The sequence below is a fragment of the Heterodontus francisci genome, chromosome 19 (genome assembly GCF_036365525.1).
Source record: "Heterodontus francisci isolate sHetFra1 chromosome 19, sHetFra1.hap1, whole genome shotgun sequence".
NCBI lineage: Eukaryota > Metazoa > Chordata > Chondrichthyes > Heterodontiformes > Heterodontidae > Heterodontus > Heterodontus francisci.
In genome coordinates this window covers 50,466,813-50,488,595 of record NC_090389.1, presented here as the reverse complement: position 1 = coordinate 50,488,595, position 21,783 = coordinate 50,466,813, and the positions used below count along the sequence as shown (strand labels likewise).

The 21,783-nt window shown below is 40.3% G+C and overlaps 1 protein-coding gene across 5 annotated transcripts in view; it reads right to left on the bottom strand.

Moving 5' to 3' along the window:
* The window catches only part of cadpsa (Ca2+-dependent activator protein for secretion a), a 593,453-nt gene that overhangs the window by 94,338 nt on the left and 477,332 nt on the right, over positions 1-21,783 (bottom strand). For 2 of the 5 annotated variants that reach the window (XM_068051590.1, XM_068051592.1), the window contains 6 exons: positions 11,822-11,956; positions 9,115-9,270; positions 8,411-8,558; positions 3,549-3,623; positions 2,760-2,843; positions 1,393-1,425 (listed from right to left, as the gene is read on the bottom strand). In XM_068051590.1, the coding sequence (XP_067907691.1) occupies positions 1,393-1,425; positions 2,760-2,843; positions 3,549-3,623; positions 8,411-8,558; positions 9,115-9,270; positions 11,822-11,956 (631 nt within the window). The remainder of the gene's footprint in view (positions 1-1,392; positions 1,426-2,759; positions 2,844-3,548; positions 3,624-8,410; positions 8,559-9,114; positions 9,271-11,821; positions 11,957-21,783) is intronic. The other 3 variants (XM_068051593.1, XM_068051594.1, XM_068051591.1) reach the window with 2 other exon arrangements.

Below are 21,783 nucleotides of genomic sequence, written 5' to 3'. Positions count from 1 at the left end.
TGGCAGTATTATTTTCACCTGCTGCTCCAATGATGGGGAAATAATTCAACAATGCACCAGGTGAAAATGTGTTTTTAGTACATGCTATTTCTCAAAGCTATTTACCGCTAATTAGATGGTCAGAACATTCCGTTAAATTACTATTGCTTTTCTCAGCAAACAAGTTTATTAAAACCTTTATTAAACAGTCAATAGATTGACTTCGCAGTATTTATGCTAAAACACCACAAGTTTTCAGAAGAGAGGAATATTTCCCAAGCTTTCATCAGTTGAGCTTCCTGGCAGAATTGAAATATATTCCTTTGAAGAAAGCTTGAGAGACAGCCTGCTTTTTCTGATATTCTTTCATCATAAATATTCTGCAGCCACAAACATCTACATCTACTAGTCCAGAAATTTTTTTAAATCAGACTTGAATCGCTGTATCAAGTGGAAAATTTACACCATTTTTCAGAGAATAGCAATCATGCAGCCTTTTAAAATATTTTCAAGGAATCTTAAGTGAGTTTGTCTTCTTCCACAGCTAACAGATATGTCGTACTAATCACTTTGATTCAGTATCCAGAAGAGTTAGGACACAGAGAAACTTTGGTTCTCAGATTTGTGGACAGAATTCACTTGAATTCCTGTAGCAGTCTGTGTTAACTGAAAAATTTCCTTAGCTACTCTATACATATTTCTAAAATCTAATAAGTATAACCTGTTATTGGGAAAAATAGGCTGCTGAATGTAGATTAGAGAATTAATAATGGCTGGATAATAACTGCAAAGTGCAGTGCATACCTTCAATCTCAAGACATAATCGCCGTTTAATTTATGCTATTAGCACAGCTGCTCACACCCACACTCCAAACGGAGAAGTATACTGTTGATCCATAAGGCTAACTTGGGGAGTGAAGAAATTTCTTATAGTGCATTTATAGTCCAATAGTGGATAATGAGTGCTGTAAATTGCCTCAACGTCCCAGCCTAGGGAGAGGAAATACCAGCCAGTTTGTCTGGGGTTTGCATGGCTCTTCCAGAAAAGTTCTAGATGATCAGGAGAAACCCCACAGACATTCACTCCCAATATGTTCAGGACAGAAGGTTAGAACATTTGATGAAAACTGCCTAAACTTGACTGTTACTGAATACTTCTGCATATCGGAGGCATTGTTGCTTCTCTCTAAACTCAAATCTAGTAACGCTGCAACAAAACAATAATTTGAACCAATTTTAATGACAGAGTTTCAGCTTATTTCATTAGTTCTCTATACACCTGGTGCCTGAGTTTTACAAACTTTAATGAAGAAAAATGTGCGACCTATTCTTGCATGGTTAAGCATCTATATCTTTCGAAATTCAGGGATTTAAATTGCATGTCAACTCAGAAGTTGATAGAATTACACTTACAGGGACATCCACATACTTGGAAGCTGCTTTCACCTTTAAAACAAAATAGAAAGAAGGGAGATGACAAAAAAAAATCCTTAGACTAAACACACAACAAAAATATATTAATTTAGTGAGTACAGTTTTTGAGACATTTAAGAAACATATTGTAAAACATAGGGCTGGATTTTACCCTAGGCAGACGGGAATTCGCCACCGAGGCAAAAGTCGGTGGCGATCCCGCTTCCGCCTAGCCCGGGGATCTGTCCCGCATTTTACGGATCCCCGGGCTTTAATTGTCCTGAGGCAGGATTTTCAACCACTTGAGGGAGGAGGTCCCGCCTCAGTGAGCTGCCGGCCAATCAGCGGGCTGGCAGCTCTTAGTCCCAGCAGCGCCACTGGGAGCAGTGGCCACTGCTGGGACTGCAGCCCAGCTGAAGCCATGGACCCAAGAGAGTGGGTAAGTTGGGCATGCCTAACCAGGGGGATCGGTCGTACCCTGGTGAGGCTAGGGTGGTCGTTTGGGGGGAGGGGGCATCTTGGGTCCCAGGGTGGGTTGGGAGGCAGGGGCGGCCCTCAATCAGGCACCCCCTTTGGGGCACGGAAAGGCCGGCAGCTTTCGCTGGGCGGCCTTTCACACCCCCAGCACGCCTGCTTGCTACAGGTAAAATATCTGTGGAGGCGGGCAAGGGCCCTTAAGTGGCCGTTAAGTGGCCACTTAAGGGCCTTGATTGGCCTCGGGCGGGCCGCTTCCTCCCCCCGCCCGACCTCGTAAAGTTCACCGGAGGCGGGAGCGGGGCGGGTAGGCCTCCCGGAGCCTCCTGCTCAATTTTACGCCACCCCCACGCCATCATCCGACCCGCTGGGGCGGCGTAAAATTCAGCCCATAATGTCTTAAATGTACTTCAGAAAATGATGAGAGTGGAACCTTCATTAACAGTCATAATAGAAGGCACATACCCTTGGCTGACTTTATGGATTAACAGATAATCATGGTCTGACATGTATGATACTACATGTTAGGCTATACATTAGGCATGGAGAGGAATGGAGAGAACTCCAAAACAAATAACACAAGCTAAATTTAATCTTTTGCTGTAAGGTTGATTTACATCAGAGGGGATAGGTGTTAGCAAGCTGTACAATAAGATGACATCTCACACGTAGGTTTGTTCTACAAAATTCTGGCAGATAACCAGGAAAGTGGATAATTGGGAATTTGGATACTAGAGGTTCTACTGTATGCCCTGTAAAGCAAATGCAGCAACATTGGCTGAAAACTGAGAATATTTCCAAATCTGTTTTTGTGAGCATGAAGAAATGGCTATTTGGATTTTCTCTGAATTATACTGAGACAAATAAATCAATAAAAAGATTTTTTTTCTTACAGTGAATGACAGAAAGGATGAGAAGAGAGTCCCTTCATCGTATCTGGACAGTTTGGATAGTACTCCTTCCAAAATAGTGACAAACTAATGAGAGAAAATGATTAGAAGCAAATTAATTTATTGGCTCTTAACATTTTAACAGTCCTGTTTCTTCTGATCTTAAAATAGATAATCGTTACCTGACAAGGTTGAAGAATTAACTTGTGCTTTATCTTACATCTTGCTTTATTGCAGCATATGTAACTTATATAAATGAACTGCATGTTTTGCTACTTATATAGTCCAATGCAGTGCTGTATGTATCTTACTATTGCTGCAAATTGGATAATTAATTTTCATATGAATACAATCTTGACCAGTTATATTATTACCATTGTCCATTTACATTAGCCAATTGCCTCTCTGTCTATCTATTTCCTATAACTGAATCAAAACAACTAAAAGGAATAGCTCCACTTGTGGTTTTTTAATTCATTACTACACTCTAGAAGGTTCATTAATACTGTTATAATGGTGACATCAACTAAGTAGCACTTAGCAATGATTACAATGATAACCAGTTACTTGGTAACCATTCCATTAAACATGCACAGAAATTGGAGAGCGGCAGGTGAAAGGTACATTTTCAATGAAATGAATCTATGAAACTAGCCACTATCTATTCTATCTGAGATTTAAGATGTCCAATTGTGAATATTGCCACAAGAAATTTTGCATTGCTTAAGGGTGTGTCTTAATTAAGATTTCAGATCTCGAAAACATAGTCCTAATAGCCACTTTGCTCTGTACCTTTGCAACCATGAGTGTTATCATTTCCTTCACAGTTTCTTCAATCAACTCATCGATTTTAGAATGGTATTGCCGCTGAAAAAAACAGAAAAACACATGGGCAAAATGGGATACTCACTTTTAAAACAACATGCTAGCCTAATAAAATGTACACGATTTTCTCCTCCACTTGATCACCCTCCAAACACAGGAGCAGGTATGGCATTTGCTATGAGCATATCCTTGTATGTAAGTACTTCCCCACAAAATCAGGGCTGAATTATCTCATGGCACCATTCATGCACCTCTAACAGTGTTACAGAAAACTACTGGCAAAGACCTAAGAGCAGAACGTCTCTTATTCTCCAGCTTAAAGTATCTGTCCCTGAAGTTACCATGTCAGATGCTGGCATCAAATATTTAATGTGTTTGCCTCCCTCTGGTATTTTCCTTAAAGAGTAAGCCTATTTAATCTAAATGGGTAATGTCCCTCATAAAATAGTAGAGTGGCATTTCAGATAAACATGTTTAGGCATTTGTATGCTATTATCCAATGCTAATACGGCCTACAGAACTAAATTCAGGTAAGTATTAAATCAGTAAAAAGCATTAAACACAAGTTCTAAAATTACAGGTCTTAGTTTACTAAAATTATACTTCATCTGTACATAAACTACCCCAGTAATTCTGTCTCAACAATACATCACTGTAGTTCATTCAGAATTATGTTTAAATAATTCACAAATCAATTTATAAATCGAGGAAACCGTGGAATAGTGTTACATGTGCAGAGTTACCTATTAATTTCCAGAAAGGACTTTTCAATGTGAGAATTACTTCCTTCAGGATATAAAACATGTTTCTGATAGGCAACCAGCACAGCCAACAACAGTTCAATGTCCCCAGTCTGTATATTTTACAACTAAGAAATTAATCTATAATTAAACAGATGAACTATTGGCACTATTACATTTTTACTTCGAAATAAAGCCATATTTATTCTCATCTGATTTATGCACAGCTCATGTTTTAATTGCCTTATTAATTATTTGTAATTAGTTTGTAAAGTAAAAGGATTGATGTGTAAATCTGATTACAGATCATCATTCAATAAATTCACAATGCATGAAAAACATCATCTTCATAAAGATCATGGTCCTGAAGTTCCATGGGCCTTTCTGAGTCTCCCACTGTAAATGTGGCAGAAGACTGCAGTACTGCCAGAGAAAAGGTGTAATTGGATGAAAATAGCCATTTTTTTGCCATTGCTGGGAAACTGTAAGAACCCCCAATTTCAAGGAATTTCAAAGACCTTGGGCTGAATTTTCAGGGCCCCCCAAAGTTGGGAATGGAGGCGGGGGGGGGGGGGGGGGGGAACCCCAAAAATGCTGGTGGCGGGCCAATTTCTAAGCGCTAATCCCAGTGCTGGCAATAATTACCAGGGCCAGGGTGGGGGTGGTGGTGGACAGGAATCCCATTTTCCTCCCCATTGAGGCCAATTAACCTTGTTAAAAAGCATGTTATGAGTTTGTTGAAGGGTGAGGGTGTAATGTTTAAAGGGGTGAATGGGTTTTAGAAGCTGTCAGTTTCTGAACAGCTGAGGGGAAGCGGGTACACAGTGGGAAGCCAGTCATGCCTGTCCCAGGACATCACCCTAGCCCCATAAGAGGGTCAGCAGGGCAAAGGAGAACAGGGCACTTGGTAAGGGGAAGCCCTTGGTGCTGCACAGGTGGCAGGGAAAGTGGGCACAGCGCCTGGGCTTTCAATGGGGTCAGCACTCCCCGGCATCGTGGGGAAGAACAGCAGGGGGCAAGTCTGCCAAGGACAATTAGGTGGCCACCTTCCCAGAAGGAAGGCTCCAGCTGGCAATGGGGGCATGACTGTCAGATTTTGGGCTCAGTGGCGATGAGGGGCAAAACCTTTTGCAGGAAGGGCAGAACTGTGGGCATCAGGAGGGCATGGGAGAGGGAACAGGGGCAGGAAGGCACTGGAGGGGAAACCCTTAACACAGAATCTACCACCGAAGACGGAGCTACCTGGAGATGACCGAGACCCAGCGCCACAGGAGACTGCGACTCTCCAGGCAGATGGCCACAGACATATGTGCCCTCGTCGTTGAAGATCTCACATTTCGCAGCACTAGTTGCCATGCCCTGCCAGTAGCCATCAAAGTCACTGTGGCCTTGAACTTTGCTCCCAAGGATCATCAGCTGACATTTGTGGCATCTCGCTTAATGGCTGCACACCACTGCATCTCACTGGTCATTGATGCCCCCTTTGCCAGAACTGGACCGCACATTCATCTAATGACAGACATGTTCTCACAGGGTCAGAGGGCATTGGGTTTTGCCTCCATCATTGGATTTCCCCAGGTGCAGGGCATCATCAGTTGCACCCATGTGACCATCAAGGCACCCAGTGACCGGCCAGTGAGATCCATCAACAAGAAGGCTTCCACTTCCTCAATGTCCAACTGGTCTGCAACCACAACAAGAGCTTCTTCCATGTGTGCTCGCTTTCCTGGCAGCTGCCATGTCTCCATCATCCTCCCCAGTCCCATCTGACTCTACTCTTCACCCACAAAGTGTGGGGATGGATCCTCGGGGACAAGGGAAATTCCTTGAAGAGATGGTTACTGACCCTTCTATGGGAGCCCAGAGAGAGAGGTGATATAACCAATGTTACCTGCTCCGCAGGACAACTATGAATAGGTCATCGGGCTTCTGAAGATAAGATTCTGGTGCCTGGACCAGTCAGGTCATTCCCTCCAATACCCTCCTGCAAGGGTCTTGGTCATTGTGGTGGTCTTCACCACTCTCCATAATACAGCCCTCCAGAGAGGTGTGAATCTTAAGCTCGATGAGGCCCTGGAAGGAGACAGCTCATCAGGCGAGGAGCAGGAGGTAAGAGAGGAGGGACAGGAGGTTGACGGAGATGACGCTAAACAGAGAGGTGCCCCTGCTGCACGATGAGGTGGCCTCATCCTGCCACTCCCTAGAAATGGACCTTTCTCCTCTTCCTCACAGCCTTCAGCATTAGATCCAGGTTGGCATCAATGAAGTGAGGGGCACCCTGCCCCAGGTGCCAGGCCTCTGGCTCTCCTGTGAAATCTCCCTTCCCTCTGGTGAAGTGGAAGGCTTTGGCACAAACTGCAGACCTCTCCCTCAGGACAGCCAGCAGCCTCATTGATGGTTGCCAAGGAGTGTCTAAAAGAGCCCCACACTTCAGCCGACCCGCCTCCATTCCCATCCCCATCCCCATTGGCTCTAAGTGGACAGGAAACTGTGCCCATATCAGTTAAGGGCTCACCCCGTGAAAATTTGAACTTTCATTAGTTTCCCACCAGAGGCAGGTTTCTGACCCAAAAACAGACCCGGTTCCTGTTTCCCACCGCAGTGGCAAACATTCAGCCCCCTATCTTTGATAGTTTATGATGTTTGTTGTAAATATGCCTTTGGAAGTAGAAGCATTGAAAACAAAACAAGGAAGTCATTATAAACCTTTCAAATTGCTGGTTAGGCCTCAGCTACAGTACTGTGCACAATTCTGGGCACCATATTTTAGGAAGGATGTCAAGGCATTGGGAAGGGTGCAGAGGACATTTACCAAGATGATAGCAGGGAGGGACGTCAGTTATGTGGAGAGACAGGAGGAGCTGGGATTGTTCTCTTTAGAGTAGAGGAGGATTTGGGGGAAACCTAATAAACGTATATCAAATTATGAGGGGTTTTGATAGGGCAAGTAGGGAGAAACTGTTTCCTCTGGCAACCAGAGAACTAAAGGGGAAATAAGGAGAACTTTTTCCACCCAGAGGGTTATTAAGATCTGGAATGTACTCACTAAAAGGGTGGTGAAAGCAGATGCCATAGGAACTATTAACAGGACATATACTTCAAGAGGACTTAATTAGCACTGCTATGGGGAAAAGCTGGGTTGTGGGAATTAATTGGACAGTTCTTTCAAAGAGCTAGAACAGGTACAAAGGGCTAAATGGCCACTTCTGTGCTTTATGATTCTATGATTGTTAATTACAAATGTCGATAAAATTAAAATATTTCCTGTACGTATGGAAACCCATTTTAGCCTGGAATTCGGGCCTCAAAGTGCTTGCATTCTGAACTTAAAAATCCAGCTTTGGATAGTTGTTGAGTTCTGCTTCAAGTGTGTGTCATTCCCCCTAGGCCACATGTATATCAGGGATAATACAGTGAGATAACAATAAATAAATTATATGAATGAACCAGTCAACAAACAAAAGCTTCCAATAAATAAATTATATGAATGAACCAGTCAACAAACAAAAGCTTCCAATAAATAAATTATATGAATGAACCAGTCAACAAACAAAAGCTAAATAAACACTCATAGAACATTGTTCCTTAAGGGTAACCAGATTAAACTTCAGTTATCGAATAAGATTTCAACGCTAAAAGAAAAATCATTTGAGGTATGATGGCTGATTTAACACTTCCAGTGGAGTTCATGCTGGAGAGGAGAACAGGAATTGCTATTATTTGAAACATGTTATTCCGTTAATGCGGTTCAGAAATGTTAAGTAGTTTTAGATGTTTCTCTAATTCTACGTTATATTATTCCACAATGAAATTATAGAGAAATTAATCTGTGCAGATACTCTTTAATAAATAAACATTTCTCTTTTGAAAATCGCAGCACAGCTTTAATATTAAAAGGGTTAAAGCAGATATATTGTAAAGTACTGTAATGTTTAAACAATTATACACAATATAAGTCATCTTTATATTTTGTGTAAATATTTGGCTTTACAAGTTATAATTTGATAATAATGTGCTACAATTGAATCTGAATTATCTTGCAAGCTCCTGATTGGAAATAATTATTTTCGTGAAAAAGTGTTAACTTACTTCCTGGCCCACCTCCATGCTGCAAAGCTTTGTGGACTGTGTCTTGGCATCCACCATCACATTAAACATGGTGCATATTGACTGTGGGACACGGAAATCTGTTGACCTGCTTGTTTTCTGTAACTTGGCTTCAAATGCAATCCTAGTCCTATAAAAGAAAGGATTTAAAAAAAATCTGAAACACAAAATAGGGTCAGGGGCCATCTGTCAGGGGCATGTTTACAAATATACGAATTGTACTTTCTATTCAAAAATGTTTATGATTTTTATTCTGTATTTATCATGCCTTTAGAGAAAAATTGGCAATTCCAAATGGCCTCCAAACATATCTTCCTATTCTTCTGTACATTACTGTCTAAAATATTACAATTACTTTTTACGTCTACCCGTAATGAAATTGGTAGCTTGTGAGATTCTAGCATCATAGTTCACACCACCTCCCTAACTATGTTACCAGTGAACATTCCCATGTAATATCTAATTCAGATTATGTTTATAAATGAACATAATATGGAATTGTTGACAACAATTCGTTGACGTGCTATGTCAAGCATGCTGCTGTAATACAGCAAGAGTTCCTTTCTTTCTAAATTGGCAATCGTTAACTGTAATTAAATCTTACAGATAATCCACTAAATAGGGATTATGCTCTCAGACAAATACTTGTTGGGTTTGCTTTCCATTCCCGCTGTAGAAAGCCTAACCTTTTAACACATGACTCAATCATATCGCTGGACATGAGCTTTAGTCTTTGCTCCAGGTGTTTTGCAAACTCCTCCTCTGGCCAATGCAGATCTTTAATGAAGGTCTGCAGAGCATCCAGCTTCCAGAACAGATCTTCTGAGGTTCCTGAGCCATTGCTGAAAAAACAGGGAAAACAGTCATCAGAGTCAGTCTCGGGCCACTGTCACCGATTATGCAGACTGTAACTGGGGTGCACAGCAGTCTTAAGCAAAAGAAAGATGTTGGGTATAAGGTCTCCATAGTCAGAACTCTGGATTTTATTTTTTATCATACACCTTATCTGGTTTGTCGTCTCATATTATGTAACACTTAATAATTCATCCAACTGCAAAGGAAAAGTTTTAGAAATTGCTGGAGAATAAGTATGTTTATTAAAAGTGTATGGTAAAAAGTAACCTGGGTTTATAACCACAAGAATGTATGTGATTATTTTGTGTTGTGATTTCATGCATTCTTTAAAACATGTCTCTCAAAAACAAGAATAACTAGCTGCTGGGGATCAGGTGGCTTAGTGGTAACTAGTGGTGGGCGAGGGTTTGCTGTTCCCTTGACCTGTAACAATTTAGGCCGCTTAGCCAATAGCTGTCATATTTTGGGGGATGATGACTAAATAATTTTGAAAGATTCAAATATGCTTCTCCACAGAAAATCCTGAACAGCATAAAATATGTAGGCGAGTTACGACCAATACCCTTTGATGAAATGTACCCATGTAATTCAGAATTCTAGCAGCTTGGCTTCACTGTGAGATTTGAAACACATTTTCTTGTCTCATGTAATGCATCCTCGCAAACCACTAATGCCAACACTGTACTTTTTTTTAGATGTTGTACACACCATGCATTACCATTACTGCTGGCATCATCTTTAGAAACAACATATGGCAGCGTGCGTTTCCAATATGATGGATGCCAGCTGCACTGAAGTAATGAATGCTTCAGAGCATGGAGAAAGCTACCGTGGGATGAGACCATATCCCAGCATGCCAAGGTAACCCTCACCTTGTGGAAACTCTGTGGTGACAGGAACATATTCCTAAAAGGGTTCATTTGTTTTTGGGACTCTTATTGGTTGTCTACAGAAATTATAGTTGAAGTAATTTATCTATTGCATGAAAGGGATTGGAAATATTGCTTGAAAGAAGTTGGAAATAGTCCAGTTCCATTGGAAAGATATAGAATCAAGCATTTTGTAGTCTACTCAATTTTGACATAACATATCCATGTCACAACAAAGCACTTTCTGTGAGCATACTGAAGTTTAATGCCATTACTTTTGGAGAACCAAGAACACAACCACACAACCAAGGATTACGAGCTATATGTGTTATCAGCCTAATTTCTCTCAAGCACCATTAAAAGTACATTCCATCCTCAATATAACTGTCCTTGGCAGCCAAAGTATTATGCATGTTATAATGAGTTGCATGTTATAGTAAACGTCTCATAACATAGTGTAAAATGTATCACAAGTAAATTGTGAGTCAACATCCAGTAGTCTAAAGTCAGAGATAGTTCTAGAACTGAAAGGCTTGTAATGAGGATGGGGTGCACTCTAATAAGTTTTTATTGTGGTTGTTAACTTAGCTTTCCTGTAATGATTGATCCATATCTTTCCAAACTATCACAAAGCATGCAAACAGAGGAAAATGGAAAAGCACTTATGCTTTCTATTTTCGTGTGTTTCCTAATCTAGTCTTCCCTATAGTCAACCCGGCATGAAAATGCTTTTTATTGTCATTGGAATGATTCCACTTTGCAGTGATGTATAATGTGCTTTGAGCAATCTAAACACATTTAAACTGTTAAATGTGCATACAGTTAACAACTTTACACATCACTTTGTTAAAATGTTTCCTTTTAAATAATTCAAATTAGGGCATTTACAAAAATGCAAAAATTACAAGGGATCAACCATCTTTGGGAACCAAAACTAAAACCATTCTTTCTTGTATCTAGTTTCTTAGTTCCTCATTATATAGTGCTATTGGCAGCCAAACATTGGTGCAGTTAAACCATTGAGTAACACGTCTAACTCACTGAGATTTAGGGGTGCTGAATTTTCCCTGTAGCATAACCAATAAAATAGTAAAGCTTTTGCAGGTACTTTTGATAATCTGTCAGACACTGAGTAGTAATGTTAAGTATGGCATTGAGGTGACTGACAACCACACAGAAGCTTTGCTAATACTGCATATTTTTATAAATGTGGGTGATTAATAACATCTGATATAATATATATCAGTTTTCTGTGAGACCTGCTGGGTTGTATATCGCCTAGCATATACATGAAAGTGAAAAACACTGCTGAGAGAATTTTCCACTCCCAATAAATGCAAGCATCCCTGAATTAGATTTTTATAAGCGACAGGCTTCTTTTGATATTGTTTCCAAAATGTTAGAAAAAAATGCTTGTTCAGAATTTAATTAAAAAATCATTATTTGTAAATGAGGAAAGGGCAATATTAACTATTTAAATATAGATACATATCATTAGTGATTTTTCTTGAGAAATCTAAAAAAGACATTTCCACTGAAGGGTTAATGGCATTTATGGTTTAATTTATTTTTACCCAACTTCTTGATTGCAAAACAAGGAAATAAAGGACAAATTCATGCCAGGTTACTATAAGTGACAAAGCAGACCTAACGTGTATTGAATACACACTCAGCGTCATATATATTGGCGATCCATGACGAAGCAGAAAAACTAGGCATTTGTGGGAGGTTAACTGGTAGATTTGGTACTTTGGGGAGATTCACATTTGGTAGATTCACATTGGGCAGATTACTTGTTAAACTCCTGTGGAAGAAACAGACAGAAAGAAAATACCATAACAGTGATAATGTAGATGCAGATGTGGAAGCAAGTGATAACTCTAAATAAATCTGCAAAACTATCAAAAAATTCACAGCAATAAAAAACTAATTATGAAAAAAAACCATATTATTTATGCATGTGTATGTGAGATGTGAGCTTGCTGTGAATTTTCTGAGTCTTGCAGTAGCAAGAAACGAGCAAAGTTAGAGAAAATAAGAAAGAAGATACCACACATCAAAAAGCTTAGAAGCAAATAAGTAGATTATTGACAGAACAAAAAAAAAAGCTTGTGACATGAAATATGTTATTGCATTTAAATATTACTAAATGAAAATCATTTTTGTTCATTCACAACTTCGCTGAATGTGGAGTATTTTTTGATTTGTGTGCACAGTTTCTGCCAGTATAAGCACCCTCATGCCAGATTAATGAAGTATTTTTTATTTCACTTTATATGCATAGCAAAATTTAACCCCAAAATGTTTGTCTGCTCCCAAGTGTATTCCCCCCCCACAAAAAAAAACTGTGCAGATGTATACAAGTGTAGAAAAAAAATCTCAACCACTATTTTGTAAGTAGGCTAAGGAAATCTCTCATTCTAGAACTATCAAATTAATAACTTTTGTTAAGGATGTATTTAATAATCATGCTAAAATGGATAATGAGGATCTTTTGTGTATTAATTTGTAATGGGTAACTAATCTTAACAGGTCTGTATGCATACAATGCCTGGTTTGTGGAAATGCAAGTTAAATACAAAACTTTGGAATTAATATAATTAATGCCTTTAAAATGTTACATTTGCATAATATAATGAAATAGCTGAAAATCAGAATCTACGCCATGTCAGAAGAGGCCACAAATAAATCATAATGGAGTGAAATACAAATCCCCAAAATTCCTAGCCATGTTAGCAACAACCCTCACCTTTAACCTTACTGGGTATTTAAAAACATAAACAATAAATGTCATAAGAGAAATGGATTCAATATTGGAACCAGAATAGCCAAGTAGCTTTTTCACATTACTACTTTCGCAATTAATAAATGACACACTTCTGGTATCTTCTTTGAGGAAACCTTTCACTCTAGAAACTCAGCCAGTGTGGGTTTTCCATCCATATTATTTTATAGCAGTTTTGATATTATATTAGAAAGTGCCTCCTCTTACACTGGAGTTAGTCTTTCATCGATTGCATGTCTCCAGGCAATGATGGATGTCACTTTGCTGATTGACTCCAGTGTAGTGAATCTATGGTATGCACCTCAGTATTTGGATTTAAAATGTCTAAAGTTCAGCACTGCATGAACACTAAAGTCCTTGGACTTATACCCTGAGTTCAAAGAAAAGCTATTCAACTGGCAATCATAATGAGCAGCTTGATCAATCTAGGCCCCTTGTGCTCTTACATTACAGGTCCCAAACTAGCAAAATTAGTATTTATTCAAAAAAACAAATATTAAGGTCAGCTTGTTTCTTAAGATAAATAGTGTCTGACCAGCAACTCAAGAATCATCAGCATCATTTTTTAAAATGGGACAGTTTGCCTGTGAACTACACCTGTCGAAGATAGTCTGGCTGCAATACCCTGACATTCATTTGCATTAAATTTACATCATTGTGCCCTCTTCAGGCACAGTGAGGGACAGACATCAGAAGAAGTTTGGGTGCAGTACCATTTAGAGGCAAAATGAGAAAAGAATCAGTTTTTCCTCTGCATTACAATAATTTGTGATAATGGCAGCAGGACAAAGAAGAACAGTCCCAACTGCCCTTTAAATATATAAAAATGACATGGGTTTCAGTATTGCCAAAAAAGTGACAGCAGGTCTTTAAACTGAACAGGAATTGCAGGTTGTAAAGTAACATCACAGTGAGATTCATAATCAGCCTGACTGGATATCTAATACTCAGCAATGTAATCAGAAGATGTACCCTATAAGTAAATTACAACTGTACTTATTTGTAGTGTTACAACTGACCGCTCAAGACAAAGCCTCTAATCAAAATATATGATTCTGATTGCGGTGGGAGAAACGCACTGTCAATTCAGTCCCGACCCTCCACTGATCACCTAACATGTCACTTTACACTTTCCAAATTAAAGCAAATCACAGCCAAATTGAATCATCTATTAACACCCGAATGAGGCAAACCAAACCAGGTGTCTTTAGATCAGCAAACTAACTGTTTATTAGAACAACTAAACTCTTAAACACTGCTAAGATATAAACAACATTTAACAAAGTGTCCTTTCAGATTTACACTTCCTGATGAGCAATCCTCTGATTAAAGTCCACTTGCAGCCATCCAGGGTCCGACAAGGGAAGAAGAATGTCCAACATCTGAATTTTCAACTCCTCTTTCGTCCAGCGATGACCTCGGCAGATCAACAATTCGCAACCACTTTTCAATGTATCAATTTGGCTTTTGAATTTTGAGGGGTGAAAAAATAATCAGTCTAAAATTCACCTTCCTTCAGTTTAAATTATCAGAGATCTCTGTTCCATTCATGCTGGTCCAGCTGTCTGTCTGCTAGAACAGTCTGTCTCCACTAAAAGCCAGTTCAAAATTTAATTGCAGCATTGTATAATCAATTCTCAGTCTCTGAGTGGCTATGTCCAAGGCAACCAAGATGCTGGTTGGTTCCCACTCTGTATGGCTGTATCCAATGGCAACCAGAATGCACCTTCTCTAACTTTTGAGGCTTGTTTGTTCTTAAAGCAGTACTGATCCTGTGCTGTCTTAAAGACACACTGCATACTTCCCAAAAATAAACACCAGGATCAAAACAGTAGAGATGAAAGAAGACTTGCATTTATATAGTGCTTTTCACAACTACTGGAAATCTTAAAGCACTTTACAACCAATTAGGTACTTGTGCCAACACTCAGTTGATGCTCAGTTAATTGAAACCTTTAGACTTACATACAGATTTAAGACAAAAAAGCTGCACTTTATGTTGAAGTATGAATTAATATACTGTATCATTTCCTGTTTGCTTACCAAATGAACACAAATAAAACTTTGCCAGAATGTATATAAACAATTTAAGTCAATAGTAAAAATATCAAGAACTTTGGGTACTATTGTATTCTCAAAGGAAATCAGATTAGGAGTGGGTGACTTTGAGGCATGACTACAGCATGAAAATAATAGCTCCTGTCATAGCAACAGCACAGGCGGAATTTTAGCCCTACCCACCTGGCAGAAATTGGGTGGGTAAGCAGTTAAGGTGCCACAGGTTACTTACCTGTTGGAAAGCTGTCTAGATCACACTGACCACAGTTTTTACTTAGCATTTTTAGTGGGTGACTAAGCTGGCAGGGGCCTCCTGTAAATATGCCAATCCCAACCGCAATTTTAACTCATGCCTGAGCAGGGAAGTAGCCGTGCCTTTTCTGCCAGGCTGAAGAGAATCAAAAGAAAGTCTTGCATTTATGTAGCACCTTTCATGACCTCAGGACATTCCAAAGCACTTTACAGCCAATTAAGAACTTTCGAAGTCATTATGGAATATAACAAAAGCAGTCTGCAGCATCGTATCCATCTTCCTTAACCTCCCAATGAACAAGGGTAAAGAATACAGGCCTGCACCATTCCAAGTCTTCACCCCAGGGAAACGATGATAGGGATGGGTTCCCCTTTTTCACCTCTCAACTGACCGAAGTCAGTTTAAAAAAATAAAGTTTTATCCCCTGATCATGTTTTAATGGACAACCGGGTGCTCCGGTTTCCTCCCACAAGCCAAAAGACTTGCAGGTTGATAGGTAAATTGGCCATTATAAATTGTCACTAGTATAGGTAGGTGGTAGGGAAATATAGGGACAGGTGGGGATGTTTGGTAGGAATATGGGATTAGTGTAGGATTAGTATAAATGGGTGGTTGATGTTCGGCACAGACTCGGTGGGCCGAAGGGCCTGTTTCAGTGCTGTATCTCTAATCTAATCAAACAGACAAATGACAGGTTTTCTCGTAAGTTTAAAAGAAATTTAAATGTTTATTTTAGAACACCTGAAAATGTACGCAACTTTACCCATTCTCACACGCATACAGATACACACACATAACAAGAAAAGATACAGGTGAAAAGATAACATACATTTGGTCTGATGACTTAAAAGTGTTTTCTGTTTAACTTGCATTTCCCCGGGCTGAAGACTTGGAACTTTCCCCTTGTTCACTGGGAGGTTAAGGATGATGGATACAATGCTGCAGACTGCTTTTGTTATATTCCAGCCAAAGGTCACTGGCAAAGTCCTAGTATTATTTCTCAGGTAGGGATTACAAGGCCAAACTCCAGTCGTTGCCTACATGTAGTTCAAAGCTGGTAATCTTAGGCCGGGTCCTGTCTGTTCAGTAGCATAGATAGATCGCTCTCTCTTCTCTTCTGGCTTGGTCTGCCCAGAATGTGTCTTATTAAAACTCCTTATCAGAAACATGGTTTCTGCCATGTGACCAGAGTTTTTCTTTCATTGTTTACATAAATGGTGTCTGATGGTGAGGCCATTGTTAGACAGTAGGATCTGGGTGTCACTCATCTTCATTCCATCTTGATAAAGTGGAGTTTTTGTCACACCAATTCTCTTGAGTTTGTATTTGGAGTCACCAAGTCTGCAATGCCATTGTAATCCAATTCGTTGGAGAGAAGTAGCCATTAACACAGAATGGGTCATTTATATATTTACATGTTAATGCCTTCTCCAAGGTTTGTCCAGGCATGAAGATTGGCTCAGGGCTCTTGCAGCTTCCATGTGTATTAGCAGTATAGGATAAGGTCACCTGGCCTCTAGACTCCATTTTGTTTTGTAGGAAAAGTATCAATTTTGGGTGTGTATCATAAATTCATTATATAGTTCATAATTTCTCCTTGTGTGAGCATGGCATTACTGTTGTAATGTAGGAAATGTGGAAGGCAATATATGCACAGCAAACTCCCACAAACAGTGCTGTGATAATGACTAAGTAATATGTTGTTTGAGGGATATATATTGGCCAGAACACCGGGGATAACTCCCCTACTTTTCTTCGTCATGGAATCTTTCATATCTACCTGAGAGGGTAGCTGGAACCTCAGTGTAACGTCTCACCTGAAAGACGGACCTTGGACAGTGCAGCACTCCCTCAGTACTGCACTGGAGTGTCAGCCTTGATTTTTGTGCTCAACTCCTGGAGTGGGACTTGAACCCACAACCTTCTGACTCATGAAGCAAGAGTGCAACCAAATGAGCCCTGCCTGACACCTGCTGAGGAATTACCAAGAAGATGAGGAGGCCCAAACTGATATTTTTTAAACTTTCCTTTTTGGGGTCAGGAGGAGCTGGAGTCCTCTTCTGGGCCCCAGAAGGGAAGTTGCGGCTTCCCCTGCCATGGACTCCCCCTGCACCACATCCCTGTCACGAGACCCACATGGCACCCCCTGCTCCATTCCGACTGTCATGTCAGTAGGTAGCCAAGGGCTACATGATTTTCCCAAAGTAAGTTGGCCAACAGCATGATAATAAGACATGGCAATTAAAATCAGCATGGTCTTGTTCTGCCACAGGCTGATAGAAAATTAACTTGCCAGCACGGTTTCCTACCACAACCCTGCTGCGAGTTAAAATCCACGTCTTGGGTTTGGCAATTTCCATTTTAAGTGGCAGCAGTGTATTTTATTTTCAGACTGAAGGTAGATTCGCTAAAATTTTGTTATGCACGTTTTCACGTTTGTGAAGCTCTCATTTGACAACATGTGTGAATAATTGAACCACAGCTGTATAACCAGTAAAAATCCAAAAAGCAATACAGCTATCATTCAGCATCATTGTCTACAATTAGTAGAATGTTAAGCCATGTATAATGTGGTTGTTTTTTTTACTTTATTTTCATGAAATTGCTAGCTTATGATTCCACATGCACTGATCATCCTCTGCTTTCTTATCCAAATGGCTACTTTTCATGTGAGAGTCTGGACAATGAATGCTGGTGGGCTTATTATTCATTGAGGAATCTCAGCCAATTCCCAATCCTGTCTTTACTTGGCTTTCATCTACATACACTTGCAACAGGAATTATTTAATAGTGATCATGAGCAGGAACTCTGGCTGATTCTTCCCCTCTTTAAGGGGCAAGAAGGGCAACTGTAGCACACAATATAAGATCAGCAAATGCAGCAGACTAGGCATCATTAATTTTATGTCAGAATTTTTGCCCATCTCCAGTTGCCCAGAGAGCATTAAGAATCAACCATGAAGCATGGACAGGAGTCACATGTAAGCCACAGTGGGTGGGAATGGCAGATTCCCTTCCCTGATAAACATTAGTGTATCTGTTGGATTTTTACAACAAAACAGCAGCTTCCATAGTGACTTTGGATGCTAGTCTGCAAATCACAGATTCATAGAAACTTAAAACATAGAAGGCGGCCATTGGGTCCATTATGACTGTGCTGGGTCTTGGAAAGGGCAGTCATGCTTACTTCCACATTTTCGCTTGTTGCCCATAACACTGTAAGCTCCTCACTGCCAAGTTCCTGACCAACTCACTTTCAAAATCTTTAATGGAATCAGCTTTTTCCTTTTCAGGTAAAGTTTTCAGTTCCCGATAACACTGTGTGAAAAAAATTCTCCTCATCTCCCCTCTAGATTTTTTGCCAATGATTTTAAATCTATGATCTCTGGTTACTGATCCACTTGCCAGAGGGTACAGCTTCTCTCTATCTACTCAATCAAAATGTCTCATCATCTTGCAAACCTCCATTAAGTCACCTCCTAACCTTCTTTGTTCTAAGCAGAAGAGTCCTAACTTTTCCAACATCTCCTCATAACTGAAGTTTCTCAACCCTGTTAACATCCTGGTAAAGCTACTCTGCACCCTTTCTAAGGCTTTTACATCTTTCCTAAGTGTGGTGCCCAGAATTGTCCACAATACTCCAGCTGAGGCCTAACCAGTGATTTATTAAGTTCTAGCATGATCTCTTTGCTTTTCTATTCTATGACACTACTTAGAAATCCAAGTAACCCAAATGCTTTTTTAACTACCTGATCAACTTGCTGTTTCAGCCTTAAGGGTTGGTGGATGTTGAGACCAAGGTCGCTCTGCTCTGTTACACTTTTCAAAATAATGCCTTATAATATACTACATTTCCACATTTGTCCTCCCAAAGTGCATCACTTCACACCTCTCCTCACTGAACTCCATTTGCCATGCTTTTGCCCATTTCACCATCTGCCTATGTCATCCTGAAGCCCATAACCATCCTCATCACTATCTAATACTTTTCTAAGTTTCATATCATCTACAAACTTCATAATGTTACAGCCTACACCCAAATCTAGGTAATTTATGAAACTGAAGAGTAATGAACCTAAAACTTCGGGGAACACCAATGCAAACCATCTTCTAGTCTGAAAACCATTTATCCAGCACCACCTTTTGCATCCTGTCACTGAGTCAATTCCATATCCATACTGTCACTTTCCCCTTAATTCCATGAGCTCCCTTCTCCTTAACAAGCCTCCCATATGACACTATGACGAATGCCTTCCGAAAGGCACGATCTTCATCAACCTTCGATGTTACCACGTCAAAGAATTCAATCACGTTTGTCAGATATCATGGGCTGAATTTTACTAGCCCCGCGATGTCGGGGGGTCGTGGTGGGGGGCCCGTAAAATACTTGCGGGAGCAGCCCACCACGGCCCCCGATGCCGAGAAGGCACTGCCGCATTTTACCAGCGACAGCAAGGCCTCGGTCCAGCCCCTTCGCCACCAAGCAGCAGGGCCTTCATTTGAATATTAAAATTAATTAAGATAAGATGTTAATCAACTTACCTGGTCCCGGCGGCTGTCCCATGCCGATTTTATGGCCGACAACCGCAACTCGTGCACCTTCAGAACTCCATATGGAGTTCTGAGGCGAGACACTGGTGGGGAGGGGGAGGACTTAAATTATCAGGGTGGGGTGGAGGGGGAAAACACTTTTTTATTGGCTGTGGGGATGGTGGGAAGGGGTTGAAGGGCAAATGTTAAGAGGTTGGGGGGGGAAGTGCGGATTGCTGATAAAGTTCCTTTTGATGATAATGCCCATAAACAAATAGTGGGCGTGGGTGGTAAAGGGCCACCAGTATTCATTAAATTGTTTATAAATAATGCTTCACAGTATATCTTTAAGTATTAAAATTTCTCCTAAGGGCTTGCAACCCTTTAAAAATGGCGCCGGATGCCGTGGCCGGGGACACAGCGGCCGCCCCCTCTACAACATCGGGCATCTGCTCCGCCCCTTCCATTTAAATGAGCCCCCGCGCGAAATATCGTGGGGGGGTTCAGCGGCGACGCTTCAGTGTCGGAAGGCCGCCGAGTTCAAAGCGTGCCGCCGTGATGTGCAGCCCGCTAATAAAATTCAGCCCGATTTGTCTTTAACAAATCTATGCTGGCTCTCCTTGATTAACTCATACCTTTCCAAATGGAAGTTTATTTTGTCCCTGATAATGGTTTTCAATAACTTCCAACCACTGATGTTAGGCTGACTGACCTGTAGTTTCTTGGTTTATCCCTCTCCCCTTTTTTGAATAGTGGTATAATGTTAGCAACCCTCCAGTTCTCTGGCATTACTCCTGTATCCAATGAGAATTGGAAGATTGTGACCAATGCTTCTGGTATTTCTACTATTCCTTCTATCAGCAACCTAGGATTCATTCTATCTGGACCAGGTGACTTACCAAATTTCAGTAATAATAATCGTTTAGTACATCTTATCTTTCGATTACTATCCTATCCATAACTTCCCTCTCCTCTTTTAGTGTAATCTTCACATCATCCATTTCCTTTGCGAATACAGATGCAAAGTACTCATGTAATACTTTAGCCATGTCCTCTGCCTCGACACAAATGATTAGATGTATTAAATTCAGTTTCCCAATTTTGCAAGATTTGAACTCAGAACCTCTGGGTTGCTAATTCATTGCCATAACCACTAAGCTACTTTGCTTATACAGAATTAGGACCTTGCTGGCCATTTTGGGGAGTTTGCTTACAACTGAGTCATTAGAGGAGAATGGGAGAAATTTGCCAATGTAAGTTCGGAATTGCTTTACTCACGATCACACTTTTACTGGAATCAAGATACATAGACATATTAATGTACATTGCGAAATGTTATAAAGCACAGAACAAATTCTCAACTGTGCAAAATGTAACTGGAAGGATAAGGGGTAATTTTCACTTTGGGCACAGGTGGAAAGCTGGCAGTTGTGTTTCGGCCCTCTACATCCTCGAACAATAATGTGAATTTTGATTGGTATGCCTGCACCCAGACATTCCAACCTGTGTTCTGATTACACCAACTGTACCAGTGAAATACTGCATAATTCTCCAGTTATGCATCCACTCATGGCAAATACAGATTTTGACTGCCTTTGTTTTGGCACAGCATTTTCAGTCCAGGCACTGGAATTTCTGCATTGTGACACCAAGATCTTACAGAGTGGCAGGAGAAACAGAGGGGCAGGGAAAGCAATCCATTGAATGAAAGTTTATTTATGCCAAACATTCTGGACAATGTGGAAACAAGCAAAACATAATCAACAAAATAATTTTAGCAAACTGAAAACATTTCTACTTCTACAACCTGGAGTTTTCCTTTAAGTTAAATGCTGATACTTAATTTAACTTTGCATCAAGATGTTCAGTTCAAATTGGAATTAAAAAAAGCTAGTCTAATGATGGCCATGAAACCATTGTCGATTGTCATAAACACCCATCTGGTTCACTAATGTCTGTTAGGGAAGGGAATCCACTGTCCTTACCTGGTCTGGCCTACATGTGA